Here is a 22,669-nt window from a genome sequence, read left to right on the forward strand (position 1 = left end):
TGGAAATGGGTGCCTTCTCCTAAGAATCTCATTATTTTCTTGTTCTCTGAAAGGACAGGAAGGAAGGATGGGAGAAACCTAATACAATTTAGGCCTGGCTCAAAAAATAAAGGTGGTGGCAGGCTGGGAAAGGAAGCCTACAAAAATTTGCCTTGAAATAAAGATTACAATACCATGATATTAGAAAACTTGAACCAAAGCTTTTGAGCTAATCCACTCACACTGGGATTTCCTCTTGTCACTAAAGCAATAAAAAGCTAACAAAAACATTAAATATACAATAAGAGAATTCTTACAACACCCGTCATTCTTGACTGAATGCAGTCTTTTGCCCTGGAGACCATACAGCCTCATTGCAAAGGCTTTTATTTTTTTTTTCTTTACTATTTTCTTAATTGTGTCTTTAGTATGCCTTCTCACAGAAGAAAACTCCTAAACTTCAAATGCAGTTCACAGATGCCGTTTTTTAAATCTGGACTATTTGTACTTGCAATATAGCAAAATAAACTAGACAATGTTTGTTCAAAATATTTGTTCAAAATATGTCTGGTTAAAGAAACTTTGAAAAACAAAGTGAAATGTGTTCCTACAAGCAATTTAGAAATAAAAGTTGACTCTCTTAGATATATATATATATGTGTGTGTGTGTGTGTGTGTGTGAATGGATTGGCAACTACAACAAAATTGTTATATGCAAATTACTTATCTCGCTAAAATAAAATGGGCTTTCTCCAACAAATACTTTAAGAAAACAGTCCCAAGGGTCGGTTGTAAAAACCAAACAAATCCCCACCATTCTTTGTAAATAACTTACTCATGTTCATTGATGTAAAGTTCTGCAAGTTCATGCCAGGCTTCTTGGTCGCCAACAAATCTTTCCAAAGAAAAAGAGAGGATAAGCCTTTGTTTAATTTTAAAAGAAAGATTCTGTAAAATGAACAGCATGGGGGGAAAGAAATATATACAATGTAAATTCCATTTTAATTAAAAAGATTTATTAAAAGTACAAAACACAATATGTATTCTTATAAAACACTCACTGTTCCAGATACTCGTTCAGCTCTCGGATGGCTTCAGCATTTTTCCCTTGGGCTTTTCGAATGGCAATTTTGCGCTTTCTTGCCGCCTGAGGGTTGAAATTAACAGAGGATTATGTGCACATAATTCCCTGGCTATTTGTGAAAAAGGCATTTTGACTGTGTAAATTATTATCTCAGTGCCAGAACAATTCTACTGCAGAGTAACTACTCAGCTGGAGTTTATAAATATACCCTCTGATATCCTGCTGAGTGATTTTAAAACTCTTCCAAGCTATCACATTACTTTTTACTTTTTATGTGCAAACTGTATGCATCATTTCATCCAAATAAATAGCTGTCCAGATTCTGATAATTACAAAGCAATGGGGATCCCAATCTTCATCTAGTCCAGCATCTACCAGTGTGGCATTCATATGTACTCCCCTCTTTCTCTCTCGCAGTCTACCAGTCACTGGAGTTTAGGAACGTCAGATATATCCCATGTTTTTTGCTTTAAGAAAACTTTTAAAAGCAGTATTACATAACTCTCAAATTAGAAATCTGTTTTTTCAAAGCAGACTTTTCAGAGTGTCGCACCGCCCATACAAAAAAGATGGGCATACGCTGCACAAATGACTCTTGGCAGTTTAACGAGCTTTAGGAAAAATTCAGTTTAAACAGTAAGTTGTCTGGCATCAGGTTCCACTGAATTAACAATGCCATAATAAGAAAATAAATTTAAAGATATACCCTAGGAACTTAAATTTGAGAGTACAAGTACTAACCAAATTTACCAAGCCAAATGATCCTGTTTAAAAAAACGCATACAAACAAACACATTTTATTTTTCTGCCACAGAACAGATCATCACCATGACAGAGACTCTTTCTTTCCACCTCTGAATGCCATTCCTTCAGAAACACACAAGGGGGGCCTCCTCAAATGGTTTGGAATTAGAATTTCCAGCGGCTGCTGCTCTATTTGTAAACCACCGTATTCCCACACAACAGACCCTATTCAGAGCCCTAAGCCTCCAACTAAGGGAAACATTATATCCTTTTCTAGAGCACATGTATCAACTGATTGTTATCTGGCGCTAACCCCTACCCGACATTCGATCGGAAGACTACAAAGCTGGTGGAGAGCGAGCAATACCTAATTCTAAGGTCACCTGTATCAAGCAGTGCGTGGAATTCCTTGTTCTACAAACAACTTTCTTGAATTCTAGAAATCTGAAATGTCCATTAGCTATTCAAAAACATTTTACATATATATTTTTTAATTATGGACCTGAGAAATTTGTGAAAGGATACTACTGCTATCTATAAAAAATGAACACAACTTCGAAGTTTCATGAGATGTATTTTAACTCGCACTATCAGTTCACAAGTATAATACTAAAAGAAAAACCAACAACCAAATTCAATATACATATAACATTCATAATTTGGTAAAACAGTATTGATATAATCAAGAAACCTCACTGGAGTTTCTTAACTGGCTACCATGTTACTCTGTATCCAGCCCAACTCCCCACCCTGTTTCCATCATTAAGATTTTAAAAAGCTAGATTTAGTTACCTACTAAACTTAGGAAAAGCACAAGAATTTGTATCAGAGAACTGAATATATACTGCTCAATGATCACATACCATCTTTCCTCCCAGCACTGAATGGAAATATTCATGCCCCTTACTGGAAGCCAAAGCTGTCTATGAACAACATTGTGCTTCCTTCTCACCTCTCGTTTTTCTTTTATAGTTCTGTTCAGGACAAACTGTTTGCATTTTTTTAAAAACAGTCACCACCAACGACCAATTTGAAGCAATTCATACTGTGATTCTGTTCTGGTCCAATTTGGTTTTGAAATTGGCAGAGACAGCTGCACGATACTTTAAAATACTGATTGACAGATTTAGATAGTCAAAGCCACACGATACTCTGATTTTCTATGGGAAAAGCAAATCATGTTGGAAAAACTCTAAGTGGTATAAACACACAAATTCCACTGAAAGTACATGGTTAAGTAACAGTTGTACTATCCCCATAGTTGCAAGGAAATACATACTACTGTTACTATACTATACTATACACACACTGAGGTTAAACTATCTGAGTGGGAAATAATTTCAGACTCAATCTTCAGCTAGCACTCCAAACTACAAGCTTACTACTCAAACTACAATGTTTTATAGACCATGGCTGCAATCAAATGATGAGTTTCAAAAGAAACTAAAATAGAAAGATTGTAATGTGATACAACACATAAAACAATCTTGCTCCAGCCTCCCATAAGGTACACCCTTTTCAAGCTAAGCTGAAAAACAGAAACCCAAGATTCTCATTCATTTTGCAAATTATGTAAATATTTTGGGACCAAATCTGTCATGAAATCATATCAAGATAAAGTTTTGATTCTTGGATGTAAGAAGTCTGTGGGTGTTTGTGTAGTTAAAATCAGTCATAAACAATTTTCAAGATGAAAGTTTACCTGTTCATAGTATAACTGATTTATGGAACAACAGGTGAGTAGTCTTCTCTTGAATACACAAGAAATATACTAGATACACAGGGTAGTAATAGTGTCTAAGTGTTTGGAATTCTTTTTAAACAAGAGATTCTTGAGAACTAGCTTGACATACAAGAAGGATTTTCCCCTTTTCATTGAAAAAGTATTTTAGGTCCTGGTCAAAATATGTCTGCAATCAGATCCGTTTTGCTTGACCATGCAGAACTGGTGACATGGAATTTTCCCCCTATCAATTTCCCAGCATTCAGAACAAAACTCTATAGAGATTACTAGCTGGCTCTGTAAAGCCATCATTCTTAATGGAAAGATATAGGTCATCTTAAAGAAACACTTATGTTATAATCAGTATCAAATGAGCCAAAGTACTTTAGCATGGACCAATTTCTTTATTAAACAATGAACTGTTCCAAGCTATACCTTTTAAAAATGGGCTAGTAATCCTCAATTTGGCTCAAAAACTAATCCTCCATTTGTCATGATTTTTTTTAAAAAAAATTAGCACTAAGTAGACTCAAAGTGGATTTGAGCATGTGTAAACTTCTGAATTTCATTAGCAAGAGAGACTGATACATTGCTTGGAGGGGAAGAAATTTTTAGTAAGAGACAAATTTTCTGAAGTTAATGGAGCTTGTCAGTAAAAAAAATCCTCCAATATTTTAGAACCAGTTTTCATAAGGTTAAGAAGTTCTCTTATGGTAGATTAAAAGCAAAAACTAATAAAATGATGGTTTCTGGTAAAGATCATCGGTCCCCTATATCATTATGCCATGATTCAATAGACACAGTAGGTAATGAAATCAAGACCAAGGATTCCAGTTTACTAAAGCATCAGTACACATCAGGCTTTATTGCATTGCTGGTTGTAGTATTCCTGCCTGTCTATCATAATATTTTACAAGAAAAATGGGATTTGGAGACTGCCTGCAAAAAAGATCCTCACAACTCTCTCCTGTTTTGCCGAATTTTAATCCAATTAATTCAGTTTTTGACACTGTAATTGAAACTGAACTACAGGATATGCCTGATAATCGTAAAATGATCTATATCAAATGGCTCAAGGAGTGCATAAAAATGTACGTTACTGGAGTAAAGTACTGTACTAAAATTTTGACATTTTGTTTTAGTTACACACATATATGACCACTTCTTCATTAAGAAATAGACTGCCCTTTATTCTACAAAACTACAGATTTGACATCAGGTGATAAATGAAATTTCAAAAAGCCATCACAAAGCTTATACGCAATTCATACACACATTTTTCTTTTATTAAAAATCAGCACTCATTAAGCCCCAGGGTCCAGAGATGATGACAGCAAGATGATTATTTCTTTTCAAAGCAACTTCAGGCTGTCTGAAGAGGTAAAATGGTTGTGGTTCCCGATTCTGATTTGTCCATAAGGACAAATGCAAGCCTCATTTCCTCTCATGCACTCTGTTTCCTATGATATGATTCACTTTCATAACCGATTTTCATCTGCTTTCTTCCATAACTCAGAATTATTTTCTGGAGAAGGCTTTAAACACAAGTGAAGATTCAAAGTACAAATCTATAAGGCACACATCAAGAGCTTGGAGAAAGAGATGAATTCTTATCCAAGGATTCAACTGCTGAGGCTAATGGACTATAACAGAATCTGGCCACACATTAAACATATTGCTCAGAATTGCATTTCATTTCACATCAAGGCTACATTACATAGTATATGGACTATGATTTTTACATGCCCCATTTTTAATTTAGGGTTTCAAGTATTCCTTTTCATATGACTTTTTAAAAAAACGAATATACTTTAACATTTCTTTTGCCCATTAAAAACGTTTGCTCCCATCCACATTTCACAGCTTCAGTGTGTAACAATGACTGGCACTAAGATGCACTTTTCTATTACATAAGCAAAAATTTACAACTCTCGGTACCCTAATGGAAAAAGCCGTTGGATATTAAACTTGTTTTTAATCCTTATGCAGCCCCTATCTTTCCTGTTTGAAACTGTCAGCTCCTGCAATGCGTGATTTTTACATGACTTACGTGAACAAAAGTCTATGTCTCACTTGCCAAACAAGAGAAAATGTTTAATATATCTAAGCAACTCCATGTGTCAGCACACCAGAAGAGACTGCTTTAAGCTCAAGTTAGTGCCAAGACAAACTCAGCAATAGTTTCAGTTTTAAACCATGAAGCATTTATTTTCCTACAGCAGCCATATGTGCACATGGAAATAATTAACAGGTAGATGACATATAAACAACTCCAATACCTGACAATTTATCAAAACTTTCTATTTAAACTTCATTCTTTAACTAAAAAAAAAACCAAAATAGCCACACTTGTTTCAGAAAAGGCATTTGCTTAACTTGCACAGATTTGTTCCGGTATTTCATCACATAGTGGCACTCTTTTGGGTATTACTGTCCGGCAAATTTGGGGTGTTTGTTCACAATGCTATGAATTGCTAATATGAGGAACTGGGCTAATTTGTAAGAAAAAGAATGCAAAAATACAAAGGTCAGGAGTATTTTTCATATTATTTAAATGTGTTTAATATGCATACATCCTTATTATCACTTTGACATTGCACTCTGTTACATTTTGTATTGCAGTCTGAGAAAAATCAAATGTGAGGGGGCAATCCAATCTAATAACTACACATAATGAAGAATTTCCATAGCAAGGATTTTAAGGACCCAATGCACAAAGGCTCCTAGAAAGTTTCTATCAGTGCTTTTAATATCGTGTGCAAATTCCTGCATGCTGTCAAGGACTACAGCAAGATGGCACTCCTGAGAAAATATAAAATGTGGGCGTGAGATGCTAGGGGTTCAATTCTCTCTCAGGGCCACAAAGGACCAGTGAAATAACAGAAACTTGCCTCTTGAAGATATTAAGACAAAGATCTTTCTCCAGAAGGTCTCTTTTTAAAAAAAGAATAATGTAGGAATGACCTTGGACTGTGGCACAAGGCTTAACCATTCCAAATATACAATACAATAAAAAACAATACAATGATTGTGGCCCTTTCCAACCACATCTTCCTTAAAATCCTGCATAGCAAAGAAAAAAAGAAAGAAAGCCCTATTTCAGCCCCAGGGGGGCAAGTGAATATTAGACCATCAGTTTTCACCACTTCTTTCAGAAAGCATGAAACCTGCACATATTTTTGTTTACAGTAGAAGAAAAGTTCTGGGTAAAGCGCATACTGGTACTGGTTGTATTCTCACAGAAGTTATATGTGAGGCTATGTCATTAAAAATAGACAACATTACAAAGAAGACCTATAGCAGCAGAGAGAAGGAGATGCTCACAATTTTCCTGCATGGCTGGGGGTTGGATTGGATGCCTATTCTGGTTTATTCCAACTGTGTGATTCTATGTATTACTGATCCATCCTGTTACTGAGTTGGGAGGAAGCCAGTGTGTTTTCCCTAGAGGTAGAACATGTCCTACCACATCATGAGAAGACAGGAAACCTTGGAAAAAATCATGATGCAGGGGAAAATGGAAGGAAAAAGAAAGAGAGGCTGACCAAGGGCGAGATGGATGGATGGTATCCTTGAAGTGACTGGCTTGACCTTGAAGGAGTTGGGGGTGGTGACGGCCAACAGGGAACTCTGGCGTGGACTGGTCCACGAGGTCACAAAGAGTTGGAAACGACTGAGTGAATGAAGAAGAACATGGCCAAGGGATTTTGAACATAAAGGCTTGTTGACTTGGGTGGATGAAGATGACATGGAGCTATGTCTCTTTCTTGAATTTTGCCATATAATAACATAGTCTCCTTCACATACCAATTATTCTGTGCCAGATAGGGGCAACAATGTGTTCCCCAACCCCTGTATCTGACATCTGTTGCAGCTTGCATTCTTTACCTTCTCTTGAAATTACTTGCCTCTCATTAACTAAGATATAGGAATTGACTATGAGCTGTACCTGAGGGCAGTGTTGGGATGTGATTTTTAATGTTGAAGTAATAACGGCGCTCCATGCAGTCATGCCGGTTACATGACCTTGGAGGTATCTACGGACAACGCCGGCTCTTCGGCTTAGAAATGGAGATGAGCACCAACCCCCAGAGTCAGACATGACTGGACTTAACGTCAGGGGAAACCTTTACCTTTACCTAGAAACTAGACTAGGCACATAGTTGTACAAGGGTAACTGACACTAGGCCCTGTTTATTAAAAAGCCATAATCCATCAGCCATTCAACATCCACTGATGTCTTGGAAAATGGATCAGATCTGAAGAGTATCCAGTAAACTGTGAATATGCATATTTACAGGGACAGGTCACTCATTTCACAGTGATCTTTGTAAAAATTCTTGAAAATGATGTCATGCCAATGATTAACCACTTCTAGTAACCTGTTAACACCCTGCTTCAGCTTTAAAATTACGCTGAAAGATCTCAGACAAGATTTCCTGTGCCATGAGAGATGCTATGAAAGCGGCTTGAATACCAAGAAAATATTACTTATGAACCTTTCAAAACTGGTGCTTGTAGTTCCAAATCCCCTAGCCTAATTAGAAAGGAAGAGGACCATGGAACTTAACCCAGGTTTACTATGATCAGAAGAAGAGGAGGAGAGAAGAGTAGGTTTACAGCGATTGCTCTTCCAGAGTCAAGAGCAAATCCACTCATATGATATCCAGCCTGTCTGAGTTAAAGGAGCAACCTCCAGAAAATGCTGTTGTATGATTATTGAGTTTCAGATTGTTTATTTCCAAAATAGCCTCCAGACATTTATTTAAAGTTTTTATTCTCCCCTGGTATTAAATGGACATGTGAAAGTGAAGAGGGGGTGAATAGAAGAGTGGTAATATTTACACACTAATGACACTGTGACACCAATTGTAAAGTGATTCCTCCAAGATGTCCAGAAGGTCTACAGCAAAGAATTTAAGATGAAATATAGAACACCACATGTATCTGCAGGGAAAACCTTTCAGACTTATGGTAACATGAAAGCAGGGATAATAGTGAGCAACAGTCAATGAACAAATTCTACCAGAGTTACCATAGAGTTGAATTGGAGGATCTAGAAATTCCCTATAGAATTTGCTAGGTCTGCCATCACAACTCTAAGGCAACATCTGGTAGAAGCAGAAAATTTTTAGTGATGAAAATTTTTGCCTAATGCAAGTAGGTGAAACCATAGGCAATGGTACCATAACGCACTGTACTGTATTTTACTCAACCCCACTGGACTGTCTAGGAATAGAAAGATTCAATGGTTCTGATGAATATTTTGGGGAATTTGACATTCTTGAAACTGGTGATGGGCAGATCTGTAGAACTAGATTTTGTTAAATTTTCCCGAAGATACATTCACTCCATCCTCCTTCGACTGATATTTACTTTTAGTCCACATCTACATAAACCTTTTTTTAACAACCTTTTCAAAAGACGCTTTTTCATAAATATTCTTAAAATGAATTTTACAGGAATTTGGTAAAACACACATATGAAAGTCCTACAAGCAATTACGTAAAGAATGAAATGTTTGTATGCTTTCGGAAAAAACACAAAAGTTTTGAAAGTATTTGTTTTCTGAACTTAGTATCACTTTGTGTTTATATCAGTGTATTTAGTTGAGTTGGTAATGAAATGAAAAGCAAATACAATTTTCTCATATCTTATTGGAGTTATAACTGGGCTGCATAATACCAGTTGCAGCATATTGCTGAGAAAGTCACTGAGTTACTTGACTCTCATATACAATATAAGTTTGAAACCAGACTATTGAAAAGTTCATTAAAATATATTGTTATTTTGATTTGCCTTTTGGAAATAAGAACATTTATTATATTAATAATATGTGCTCAATAAGAAACAATTTAAGTATTACAGCACAGACTAAAAAAACAAAGATGAAGTCTTAGAATCATAGAATCATAGAATTGGAAAACATCTCACGAGCCATCCACTCCAACTCCCTGCCAAAAAGCAGGAAAATCACATTCAAAGCACCCCTGACAGATGGCTATCCAGCCTCTACTTAAAAGCTTCCAAAGAAGGGGCCTTCATCACATTCCGGGGCAGAGGATTCCAGTTTTGAACAGCTCTCACAGTGAGGAAGTTCTCCCTAATGTTCTGGTGGAATCTCCTTTCCTGTAGTTTGAAGCCATTGTTCCGCGTCCTAGTCTCCAGGGCAGCAGAAAACAAGCTTGCTCCCTCCCCCCTATGACTTCCCCTCACATATTTATACATGGCTCTCATGTCTCCTCACAGCCTTTTCTTCTGTAGGCTGAGCATGCCCAGCTGCTCCTCATAGGCCTTGTTCTCCAGACCCTTGATCATTTTAGTCTTCCTCCTCTGGACACATTCCAGCTTGCCAACATCTTCCTTCAACTGCAGTGCCCAAAATTGGACACAGTATTCCAGGTGTGGTCTGACCAAGGCGAAATAGAGGGGTAGCATGATTTCCCTGGATCAAGAAACTATATTCCTATTTATGCAAGCCAAAATCCCATTGGCCTTTTTTAGCTGCCGCATCACATTGTTGGCTCATGTTTAACTTGTTGTCCACGAGGACTCCAAGATCTTTTATACACGTACAGCTATCGAGCCAGTCATCCCCCATTCTGAATCTTCACATTTCTTTTTTTCTGCCTAAGTGGAGTATCTTTCATTTGTCCCTATTGAACTTCATTTTGTTAGTTTCGGACCATCTTAAGCAACATAAAGTGTGTGAGAGAGAGGCAGGCAGATGGGCACACAGAGCAATGCCTGGGCAAACTGATTCAATTCATTATATTTGATGCTTTTGAATTTTAAACCACGGATCTTGACAACTCTAAAATTACTTTTCCATTCAACTTACAGTATTAGTTGAATCTTCTTGTAAAATCCGATCATACAGCTGGATTGCATCATCATACCTGGTGTAACATGAATAATAACAGGTGAATTCAGCACAGTTCTGGAAAATCCATATACTTTCCTCACAACCCAGCAAGATATATAGATACACGGTTGCTAAAGGAACATTCTAATTTTGACATAAATCTGCATCTGGTTCATTAAACTACTTGGGTATGTATTCTGATTCATTTGGAGCTGCTTTTGTATGTGTAAATTTAAATCAACGATCTTGGTTGTTTTAAAAATAAGGCAACAAAAGAAGACAACAACAAAAGATTTTAGTTTTAGTTTAAACCCTGTCAGCATTTTAAGTTGGACAATGCATATCAAGTTTGGTCAATTTCCATCAATTTGTGTAGGAGCCTTTGAAATATAAATATACATACATATTTTCACTTTTATACATAGATATGTGCATGACATTTTCTTCTATTACTTCAAACTCTCATAAGTTTTCTTATTGATGATTCAGTCAGGCAAAATCTATTTAATTGATAAATAAATTAGATTGCATACTACCATTTCAAAAATTTTCATGTAACTATTCTAGCTATAACTGAAACCCAATAAACAGCAAGAACAGGGGAAAGGGGCACTCAGTTTACCATAAAACAAGCAACCAAAATATACATGATCAGTTGATATTCTCTTCCACTCCATCCACATATACCTTTATATCTGCTCCCTATACATACAACATTTTTGATGGAAATGTTTTTAAAGACCTTTACACTGGTAAATATTTCTCTCATATACTTCCTCATCCCTATTTATGTTTCTATGCTGCAATCCCAGATTAGGCAACTGTTTTAATATATGAATGGCATCTTTATGAACACTGTAGTGACAGAGATTGCAATTTCATTTCTGAGATATGGGAGAAGTTTTGAAATGATTTGTTAAATTATATCTCTTAAAACAGGAGCTTAATGTCTCCTTTATAAAGAAACATAAACACCCAAGATGCTAAATTCCACATCAGATTTGCAACCCTTGCTAGGACAGTAGATATTCAATGAATAATGCTATGTGCATCACAAAAATACCTCTGAAAAAGTTTATCTGTGCTACTGACACCCAAGAGGTGGTTGTCAACTTTTAGTAACTGTACACATACTTCTATATCTATCTCTTATATCTATATCTTAAGATAACATTTCTGCTTGCTATACTTATGCAGGCTAAATTCTGGTTTTTTTCTATGGGTGATAATCATATACTATCAAGTAAACAAAAATTGCTTCCTTCCTGGAAATTTTGATTGTGGGTTACAGATACACAGCAAGATATATAAATCTAGGCTTGGAAAATATTTTTCAAACATTTAGTTACCTTTCCATGGCTTCAAATCTCATGCCAGTTAACCGCTTAACTCGGTGGCTCCCAGGGAATTGCCGTCTTAGTTCTTGAAGACAAAACTGTATTGTGAAGAATATCATATAAAAAAGTAGAAAGTAAGGAATCCTTTTCTCGCCAGTCAGAAACTAACATTCAAGTGTTGTTTATTTGAATATGGTAACGGAAAGGATCAACTGGCAGTGTCCTCTTTTAATACAAGCCAACACAGCATATCAACACCTTCCCAGCAATATTTGAGATACCAAGACACAGACAAAGCCCAGACCTCAAGGTACAATTAAAAAAAATTGAAAACTAAATGTAACAATCCAAACTAATTTACAATGTATAGATAAAACTATTCTGGATGTTTCAATTGTATACTACAGTTTGCTAGAAAGAACAAAAACAAACTAAATAAATGATAGTGTCACCTAAAGGACATATACATAAAACATGTGACTAGCATATCCTATTCATATCAACAGATTTACAATAAGTGGGACTAAATCGGGATTTGATCCAAAGGCCTTAATACATTAGGGGTTTTGTTTTATATGCATTTATGTGAGATTAAATCTAAATGGAAGTAATAGGGCTTCAGAGAAAACACGTGCAGTATAAAACTATAACTCTACCATCTAGAGTGTGAGTTTTGATTACGTTAAAACAACCACTTATGGGATAATTCAGTAACAGATATTAAAGTCAACTGCCGGCATTTTCTAAACTGAAAAAATAACCCTTTGCTGAGCTTCTACTAGAAATTTGAGCCCAGATATAATTAGGGGGAAAAAATTAAATGAAGGAATCTGAAAAACAGAAATCAAGACAGAAAATGATCTGAGCAAGAAGTTCTATATGTAAGTTAAAATATAAAAGAAGAGAAATGGAAAAGGAGAACAGGAAAGAAGACAATTATAGCTAGAAGTTCTATATTTCAAAGAAATCATGGAAGAAGAAAAACTGGATTAGAACAGGATATCCGAGTTACTATAAACACTTGAATAGTCAAGACCTCAAAACAAGAGCCTAAAGGATGACTAACAAGAATAGGCAGTGTAATCCCATCTAGTGACTACTTTAATTTCTTTTTTGTTTCCATACTTGTATAGTTCTACAGACTTTATACACAATTAATTTAATTAAGGATTTTTATATGGGATAGCGTAACTCCTTCCCGACCCTCTATTTCTTGCCTTCTATTTTTTTCATTTTAAGGTAAGTGGAGGAAATTGACAGTTTTTAAATATAGAAACTGTTTTAAAAAGTGCTGCTTTAAATGAGCCAGCCTCCAAATTTAGACATGCAGATACTACAGGTGGCCAGCCAAAACCAAGTGATCTCACTAAAATTATGCACCATTTGTATTTACGTAGGTACATGAAAGCGTTGGGGTTAGAGAATAAAAATAAAGTCACATTAACAGATGTTACATGGCAGAAAAACAGCCTGAAGGGGCCAAAGGTTCAGCTGAACAGGAAAATCAAGGTCTAACACAACTCATTTGGAATGGAGGGCACAACTGCTTTACAACACAGGGCATTCATTCACTGGGTTTCTAAAGCCAGGATGATAGATCACCAACACCATTTTGGAATCTGGTATCTGCAGCTGTGGCAAAAAGCCAGTTAGAATTATGATTGTGTTGAATGTCCTTTCAATTAAGTATGTGGATCAATAAAAATCTAAAGTTTTCATTAAGATTTTAAACAGTTTTCCATATGGAGACCAGTTACACCACTTGTATCATGCTGAGTTTCTTATAGGACACTTTGGGGGCAGAAGTTCAAGCTTAAAACTGTTGTGGCAATTATTGATGTTTTAAAAAGGGCTTACAAGTATAAATTTGATGATGTAGGGCTCTTCCATATATTGCCATCAATATACAAGCACTATAACATTGTTGCTCAGGCATAGTAAAATCAAAATAATTTTACTGCTTCTGCTGCATTATAAAATTACAATATTATCAGCAGAAGCAACGGAATATTGATGTGCATTGTAAATTCTCAATCTCTAAACATTCTTATGGGCCCTACAATGTAAAAGAAAACAAGGGAGCTCTTTTGTGGGTTGCTCCTTTTGATTAAAAAGAAAAAGAATGTCCATAATATAAGCAAGATTTCTGTAGCAGCTATGCACTAAAATCCACATGCATGATAGTAACTAGATCCTCCATAAAAAAGCACCAGATTGACAAAAATATTTCCAACTATTTTGCAAGTTTTATATCACAATTTCTTTACAATATGGAGGTAACACATTATTTTGGCATTCAGCTTGCATATAAGAATCTGCAAGTATTTTTACAACTGCTGAAAGACCTGCAGGGCTTACAAGCAAAGGCATGGCATATGCACTCTTTGACTTTTAAGAACATGTGAGGCCCATAAGCTTATTCAATCCATTTTTAAAACACAGTTATTTTTCCATGCCAGTTACATGCATGCTAATTCCTCTGAAGGACCAAAACTGATCCTCCATCTACATATAATAGGACACATTTGTTGCAGTGGAGGCAACAAGATAGACGTAATTGTAAATCTTTTAAATAAGAAGGAAAAGTGTACATTCCAGAGTTACCAAGGAAGAAAGCAGAGTTTTCAGAGAGGTACATTTTAGAAACACTATATTTCTGAAATAGTGGACCATCACTGTGAAAAGTAATAGGATATATGACTATTTTATTTTCAAAAGGCTAGCTGATGAACTGACAAATTTGCATATAACAGTGAGGGGACACATCTATCCTTTAAGAAAAAATATTTTGAAAGTTCAATAAATAATATGGGGGAAAGATATAAGAATCCAAGTACTTCTTCCTTTGTTATGTCAAAATAAGTACTTTTGACACCTTACTTTGGGGGGGGGGGGATGCTTGGAAGGGTTATGGTTGCTTGGGGCAATAAAATGCTGAAGTTGTGATTCTGGGTGGAAAAAAACAAAAACATTTCCATCCCTGCTATCTACTTATTATCCAGCCTATCCTACTAATGCGAGGGTAGTTTCTTCAATTTTTATCAATTCCCCCTCTGAATGCTGTCCAAGGCACTACATGCATTCCATGCTATTCCAGAGAGATTGTCTATCATAAGACATTGTTTTTTTTCGGACAAGAGATATAATAATAAGAAGATTATTAGAATGCAAACAGTTCCAAAACATTTGGATTTCACAACAAGTCAAAAGGAACACTCACCACCGCCAAGTCATCCCGGCTGCAGTCCAATGCAGCAATCATCACCTGTTCATATATTATCCAAACTAAACAACACAAAAACATCAGTCATTTAAAAAGCTGATTTTTTTTCAAAACAATTGCTAACATATTCCTATCAAATACAATCAATTGCATTTTCTTCTGCACTTCTGTCATAAGCCATCTCTTGTGAAATTTTGAACCCATCACATCCTGCTTCACTTTAATATATTACACAATATATTTTAAAATATTATGATGTACATGTAGTTCCATAAATAAATAAAATGTTAAAACAAGTAAAATATGGCAACAATTCAGAATAACCATAATACAAAAAGGAGGCTGGTTGTTGAAATTTTAAAAAATGCTCTTGGCATGCTTTTCTTCACTCATTTTAAACAACAATTTCACTAATGGTTCACTAATTCACTATTCAAAGTGAATTTCAAAGTTTTCTTAGATTGATGTTCATAGCACGTCAGAAAATCACAAAACAACAGAGTTCTTTTCTGGATTGTCATCTACCTCATTATGAATCTCAGTCTCCCGGATTGATATAAACTCTTGCCAATACTGTTTTCTCGCTTCATCACATATACCCTATTTACACAAATCTAATGCTCACCTTTTTTTTGGCAAAATTACATTTCCAAAATTAGGGTGTGCACTGAATTTGTGCAATACGGTAATCTTAGTGCTGAGCCAAAGCCACTGGGAAAGCTGCTTTTGGAGCACCTGGAGATCCTATTTGAGGGATGCTATCTCTACTTTAGTTGCCATGGCTCAATGCTATCCTGGGACTTGTAGTTTGGTGAAGCATCCTTTGGCAGAGAAGGCTCAAGGCCTTGTAAAACTACAGCCCCCATGATTCCATAGCACTGAACCAAGGCATTAAAAGTGGATTGGTTTTATAAAAGGATGGACTAGAATAGGCATGAGCAAACTAAGTTCCATGGGCCAGACTCTTTGACAACTCTTTGGGCACTTATGTCATGCCTTATTTTACTCTGTCCTCTGGACATAAGGAGAAAGGACAGGAGAGGAAGGCATGCAGCGGATGGGAGCCATCCGGAGCCCTTTCCATTGCTGCGTGCCTTCCATGGGCCTTCCTCCCAGCATACGAACAGCCGAGGAAGGGAGGCATCAACAGGAGTGGCAGCAAAGCCACTTCTGTTGCTCCCTTTCATCCTTTCCCATCTCCTGGGACAAGGCTCTGTCCTTTGGCCAAGTGAATGGCCCGAGGAAGAGAGGGAGCAGCAGAAGCGGTGTCAAAGGTGCTTCTGTTGCTTCCTCTCTTCCCTTCCCTTCTCTTGGCCAGAGCATGGGTAAGGCTCTGTTCTTTGGCCAAGAGAATGGCCTGAGGAAGGGAGGGAGCAACAGAAGTGGTGGCAAAGCGGTGTGTTTCTTCTTCTTCTCTGAGCCTCAGGAAGGCAGCTCACTTTTCCCAAACTCAGAGAAAAACCGGGGGGAAGATACACAACACTGGTGAGAGTGCTCTCACCAGCAGCGTGTTTCTCCTTCTCCTCGTGAGTTTTGGGAAGGCAGCTCACTTTCCCCAGACTCAGAGAAGGCCCAGGGGAGAAACATGGCACTGGCAAGTGTATCTCCTCCTCCCACCCCTTCCCCTTCCGCTACGCACCCAACCCCACCATCTCCCACCCCCAGCCCATCTGGCAGTGCCCCTTCCGGCTCCGGGCCTGCCCCACTCGCACTCCCTCCTGGCCCAGCCCTTGTGGCCATGCCCACAAGATGAACCCAGGGCAAAATTTGCCCATACCTGGACTAGAAGGTCCATGTGGTCTCTTCATGGCAGGAGATTGGACTAGATGGCCCATGTGGTCTTTTCCAACTCTGATTCTACTATTCTATATGGCATAGATATGCCCCAAGGTTTTGTTTTCCATTGCTAGAAGCTTTGGTGCTATTACATTTTTTAAAAAATAAAGAAGGAATTCTAAACATGCAACAATGATAATAGCCAAATGAAAAAGAGTGCACCTTTTGTTGCTGCATTTTGCATTCAGCAGCAAATCCTTTTCCCCCCAGGGTTTTGAAAATTGAGGTGCACATTAAATTCGATAGCACATTAGACTCAAGTAAATACGGATATTGTGACTCAGCTGGAGTCTCAGAGTGACTCTGATGGGGATTGTGGGATTCAGGTTTCAGATGTTCTAGATGATGGGATTCAGGTTTAAGATGACTCTGATGGGAATTATGGGATTCAGGTTCAGAGTGTCCCTGCTGTGAGAGATGAAGAGCAGGGAGGCATTCCCACGGCACGGGATGGTGTTGATGATATGGGAGTTGATACTGAAGCTAGTCAGGTGCAAAGGGAGGACAGCTTCCCAGTAGATAGCAAGCTGCTGCTAACGAGCTATCTGGCCTTGACGGAACGGCATCTCTGGATTGAGCTGGCCATTTGGAATTTCGGGTTCGAGTGTCAGAATAGCATACAAAAAAAGAGAAAGAGGCCAGAGGGCAAAGAAATGCATTTATGCTGTGCAGAGAATGTTAAAGGGTGTGCTGAGAGAGAAACCTTTGTCAAAAGCAACGTCTTGTTTGAGTTAGAAGGAGCTCTTGCTTTCTTGGATTATCCTGTAATCAAGTTCATGGGACTATGCCATGTATTTATGGAACCTTATTTTATGCCTAAGATTTTCTTGAATTATTCTGTATAGCCTTTGTTTTGCAACAATCTTTTGGATCTTTACTTTTGCTTTTTAAGAACTATTTATTTCCTATTTCCTAATAAACTACAAAAGATTTCAACCTGTGTACAGCTTAGTGTGTTCAGCAAGGTGAAGCTATCCTGAGGTGCGACAGGTATTATTTCACTGACCAAATCTTCTCCATCTACTTTCAGTATTTCTTGTTACATTGATTGTGTTGAACAATCGAGGGGAAATGAACGAGGGAAAGCATGAATGTGTACTTATACCTGTTCTGTGTAATGTTGCAAGGATCTTGGAGTTTCCCAGATTATTCTACAATAGAGACTGAATTTTCCATGTTATACAACATCCTTCCATTCTTTACTTACTGTAAATATATGGATTGATAATCTCTGTTAATTTATTGACTAAACTCCAGTTGACCTCTATGATTAGTCAAACACTGCAGTCTTTAAGAATAAATATGGATGTGTCAGCACAAAATGTGAAAAAAAATTATGCCAACTTCTAGAGTATTAACAGACATCTCAAGTGCACACCATTGGGGAGGATATCAACTGTGTTTATCAACAAGGACTAAAGTTGTAAAGATAATGTCATATTTAGAATCAGGACATTGTTACAAATCTATGTTATAGTTTAAAAAGTGAGGCTACAGTGGTAAACTCCACATTTAACATTGAGATCGTCCTTTTCATTGCCCGCTGCTTACATTAGATTTAAGAGAAAGGAAGTACAGTAGAGTCTCACTTATCCAAGCCTCGCTTATCCAAGTTTTTGGATTATCCAAGCCATTTTTGTAGTCAATGTTTTCAATATATCGTGATATTTTGGTGCTAAATTCATAAATACAGTAATTACAACATAACATTACTGCGTATTGAACTGCTTTTTCTGTCAAATTTATTGTAAAACATGATGTTTTGGTGCTTAATTTGTAAAATCATAACCTAATTTGATGTTTAATAGGCTTTTCCTTAATCCCTCCTTATTAATCCAAGATATTCACTTATCCAAGCTTCTGCCGGCCCGTTTAGCTTGGATAAGTGAGACTCTACTATACATGTAACTAAGTTTTGTTCAGTAGGGTTCTTCCAATGTTCACCTCCAAACTATGAAATAATAAGGAACTAGGAGGTGATTGTGATGTGTGTTTTATCCAAGTTATCTGGGGAGAGGGACATTCTAATGTCCATTATCAGATATATTAGTGTCAACTTCTGGCAACATGCCAGAACGTATGCCTTCTGGCTCAAGTTAAAACAAATGAACCCATTTCAGAAATATTGCCCTTTTCTTTTTGATTCACTTAAGTGTTTAGTGAGACCAAAACTTCCTAAAATTAAATAAAGAAGGGTACACCCGTCCTGATCTTGGAGGCCTTTGCCAGAAATAAACTCCTCATACTGTCTGAATTAAGTTAACTGAATTATAGAAAGGAAAAAAGGGAAAGTAGAATGAGCTCATTAAAAACAAATCACTGATACTTATTCCCTTCCTGCCTAAATAAGAACCCTACTCAACTTTATAAAGTTTTCTTGCCATAAAACATTCAGCTCCGTTATCCTGTGCACATATATAAAGAGGTATTGCATTATTGTGACTTTCTTTTAAACAATCCCCTTCTGGTATACGATACCATGTGCCAAGTTTCTGTCTAGGGAGAATTAGGACTGTGCACTTACAATCTTCCTGAATCATTCAGTCAGACTGTATGTAATGAAAATCCAGAAACGCCCTAGACTCTCATGCCCAAAAATATAATAAAAGCAACCCTTATAGAGATTCCATGTAGCTAAAGTTATGTTTAATTTCAGGACTAACCTTCCTTCTCCATTTCAAACTCTAGCCATTGCTCCACAGAGTGAAGATAACCAATGGCTGAAATCTGTCCAAGGGTGTTTGGCCAAAGACTCTCAACAGAATTATCCTGAGTAGTGGCCAGGCAATATACATCCTATTAAGCATATATCCTTCTGGTCACACCCTTCAGCTGGAAAGCAGATCAGGACTGGAAAGTACTAGCAGATCCTGAGGTTACAAAAGTTATGGGCACACAATATATCAAAATGCACCAGAACAGTGAAGTAAAAAATATACAGTGTAACAGAAGAATAAAAAAATAATAAAACCAAACGGACAGAATAAAGAATACAATAGACATAAAGATTTGACCTACTGTCATCACCAAGCTTAGCTGCGTATTCGTTAATTAACTCTTCTCCAACTTCCACTATTTGCTCACTGTTCCGATAGTTCTCTTCCCTCCACTTTCTCATTTTATCTCGCATTTCTGAAAGACAAAGCAAATAAACAACACCCATGTTAAAGAAACAGAATAAACTGAGGTTTTCCTCCCTGATAAAATGCTGTATAACATTTTTGTAATTCCAAGCCCGAAGCTTTAAAAATATGTTTGGTGCAATTTGTAGAAGTGAAACTAAATTTACTGAATTTGTGCATTTGCTGGCATTGGTCAAAAATGTATTACAGTAGAGTCTCACTTATCCAACACTCGCTTATCCAACATTCTGGATTATCCAACGCATTTTTGTAGTCAATGTTTTCAATACATGGTGATATTTTGGTGCTAAATTCGTAAATACAGTAATTACTACATAGCATTACTGCGTATTGAACTACTTTTTCTGTCAATTTTGTTGTATAACATGATGTTTTGGTGCTTAATTTGTAAAATCATAACCTAATGTAATGTTTAATAAGCTTTTCCTTAATCTCTCCTTATTATCCAACATATTCGCTTATCCAATGTTCTGCCAGCCCGTTTACGTTGGATAAGCAAGACTCTACTGTACTTATATAATGTATCCTGTACCTTTGCATGTCTACTCAACTTTCTTGATACAAAATATTTCAGTTAGCACTGAAAATGTAAGATGTAGAAGGGAAAAAAACTTTCCAATCCTGCCCAAGATAACTTCTATTCGGTTTTGTTGCTTTCCCTGCACGGCTAGAGTGTCTGATTCATAGTACTCCCAATTCTGAATAATAGGAAGTGCCAAACATATTCTTCAGTATAAAGGCTTGGGTTTAATGTTGTACTAACAGAAATGAATGTCTAGTTTTAGCACAACCCAGCAATTTTTTCCCAGTGCAACCAACTGCATATTAAAGATTGTATGTGTATACTGCTTCAATAGCAAACTCCTGTGCGACTCTGCTAATGGAGTATTTCATTCTGCTAGCACAGTATATATCTATGTCAAAATCCTGAAACTGAAGCTTTATTGTATAAACAAGCGGAACCTCTAAATTTCTAAGGTCTTTAATTACATTTATCATAATATTCAAGTGTGACTATTTGTTTCTTAAACTCTCTATTAAAAGAGTTGGTTGCATTTTACTGTCACTCTGGAAAATCTTTCCTAATGAAACATGGACTGAATTGAATTTGGAACAGTTTCATCTTAAAATGACTATATGCTTAACTTCTTCACTGCATCAGCTATAACAAGAAACAGAATATCTTCCATTTACCACTAGTTTCAACTGGATATTCTCAAGAATTTTTCCAATATGCCTATAAACTACACATTATTACATTGTCATTGGATTCCTTTTTTTAGTTACAACTATTAAGATAGTAATAGCAATGTAAGCAGATGTCATTCTCTCTATTATTTCCTCAACAAATCTTAAATTCATATACTGGGGGAGAAAACAGAAATTTAGTATTTCACTGAAATCAATATGAGAGCATTTATGTCCCATTTTATGAAATTGTAAAGAATAATCATTTCACCAAGAACAGCATTCTAAAGTACATATTAACATCAAATCTATAAAAATGTCAAAACATTAAAAATCTAAAATACAACAAAAATAGCTTCCCAGGATGTGTGTATGTCAACATGAATACAGAAAATTAAACTGCAAGTTTGCTTGTTTTTAAATATACTACTAGTATATCTCATTAATAAGCAAGATTTTTTAAAGATAAGCCCTTTTAATTAAGGACAAAATTTTAAAAGCTATCCAGAAGGTTTTTAAAATTCACCTTGTACTTTAACCCTTCATAAATGCAGAGACTTTTTTCCAGACTAGAGTTATAGGACCAAAGAGATAAATGACAATAATCTGGGGTGGGGGGGGGGGGAGGCTCAACATTTACTATGTTTGCTCTAAAGCTTCTGTATTCTATTTACTGCATACTGTTACATACAAAGATTTAAATTATTATTTTAAAATGATATATCTACATTAAAAACATACATCTCTAAATGTGTTGGTCTTTTGACATTTCAAAATGCCCAGCTGTCAGTTTTAAATTTAATTTTTTTTCTAACATTTCCACCCCACATATGCTTCTTTCCACAAATAATGATCTCAGATCTCTTTGGGGAGAAAGAAACCACCCTGTTACTGTGCTATATTTTATTCTGAAAGTCAACCAAAACCACCACAGGGTTACATTTCACGTGCCTGAGTAAAACTAAATGGCTCTTGACTTAAGACGACCTCTGGAAATTAAAAATTAGACAGAAAAAATGGGAATGAATATCAAACATATTACAGTGAGGCTGACAGCCCAAAGTCTAGACTGTAAGCATTCACAAATAATGAGAGTTTTCTACACTAATTTACTTTGGCTACTACGAGAGCCTCAATGCCAGTGTAACTTTCAAATGTAATAACAATTCTGTATGGAAGTATAAGGTTTCTAATAATGGAAAACTGGGAGGAGGCAGAACATATTTTGTCACTTGATCGCTAAATATAAGAAAAGGAACACAATAAACCATTATAAATTTAATCCAGGGTATTTCTAAAGAAATAAGTCACCTAAAGTTCAATAGGGATTACTATTACTTCAAACCAATAAATATAATTATTAATGTCAGGTTACAGGATCAAAGCAGCCCGGATCTGAAGACGACAATAATACAAATACCATAGTTCAGTAAATTTCTCTTTATCAGTTTAAAGCTAGTGAATTGAACAATGGATTTTGCATAAGGTAATCACTCCACTCTGCACCAAAATTCACACCTTTTCCTGTATTTACACAGAATATCTAC

The 22,669-nt window shown here is 36.4% G+C and overlaps 1 protein-coding gene across 2 annotated transcripts in view; it reads right to left on the reverse strand.

Moving 5' to 3' along the window:
• The window catches only part of emc2 (ER membrane protein complex subunit 2), a 56,724-nt gene that overhangs the window by 24,231 nt on the left and 9,824 nt on the right, over nucleotides 1-22,669 (reverse strand). For both annotated transcript variants that reach the window (XM_003219443.3, XM_062980089.1), the window contains exons 2-7: nucleotides 19,810-19,923; nucleotides 14,953-15,017; nucleotides 11,745-11,830; nucleotides 10,372-10,429; nucleotides 1,041-1,126; nucleotides 815-874 (exon numbers count right to left, since the gene is read on the reverse strand). In XM_003219443.3, coding sequence (XP_003219491.1) covers nucleotides 815-874; nucleotides 1,041-1,126; nucleotides 10,372-10,429; nucleotides 11,745-11,830; nucleotides 14,953-15,017; nucleotides 19,810-19,923 — 469 coding nt within the window. The remainder of the gene's footprint in view (nucleotides 1-814; nucleotides 875-1,040; nucleotides 1,127-10,371; nucleotides 10,430-11,744; nucleotides 11,831-14,952; nucleotides 15,018-19,809; nucleotides 19,924-22,669) is intronic.

This window comes from Anolis carolinensis, chromosome 4 (assembly GCF_035594765.1).
Source record: "Anolis carolinensis isolate JA03-04 chromosome 4, rAnoCar3.1.pri, whole genome shotgun sequence".
Lineage (NCBI taxonomy): Eukaryota > Metazoa > Chordata > Lepidosauria > Squamata > Dactyloidae > Anolis > Anolis carolinensis.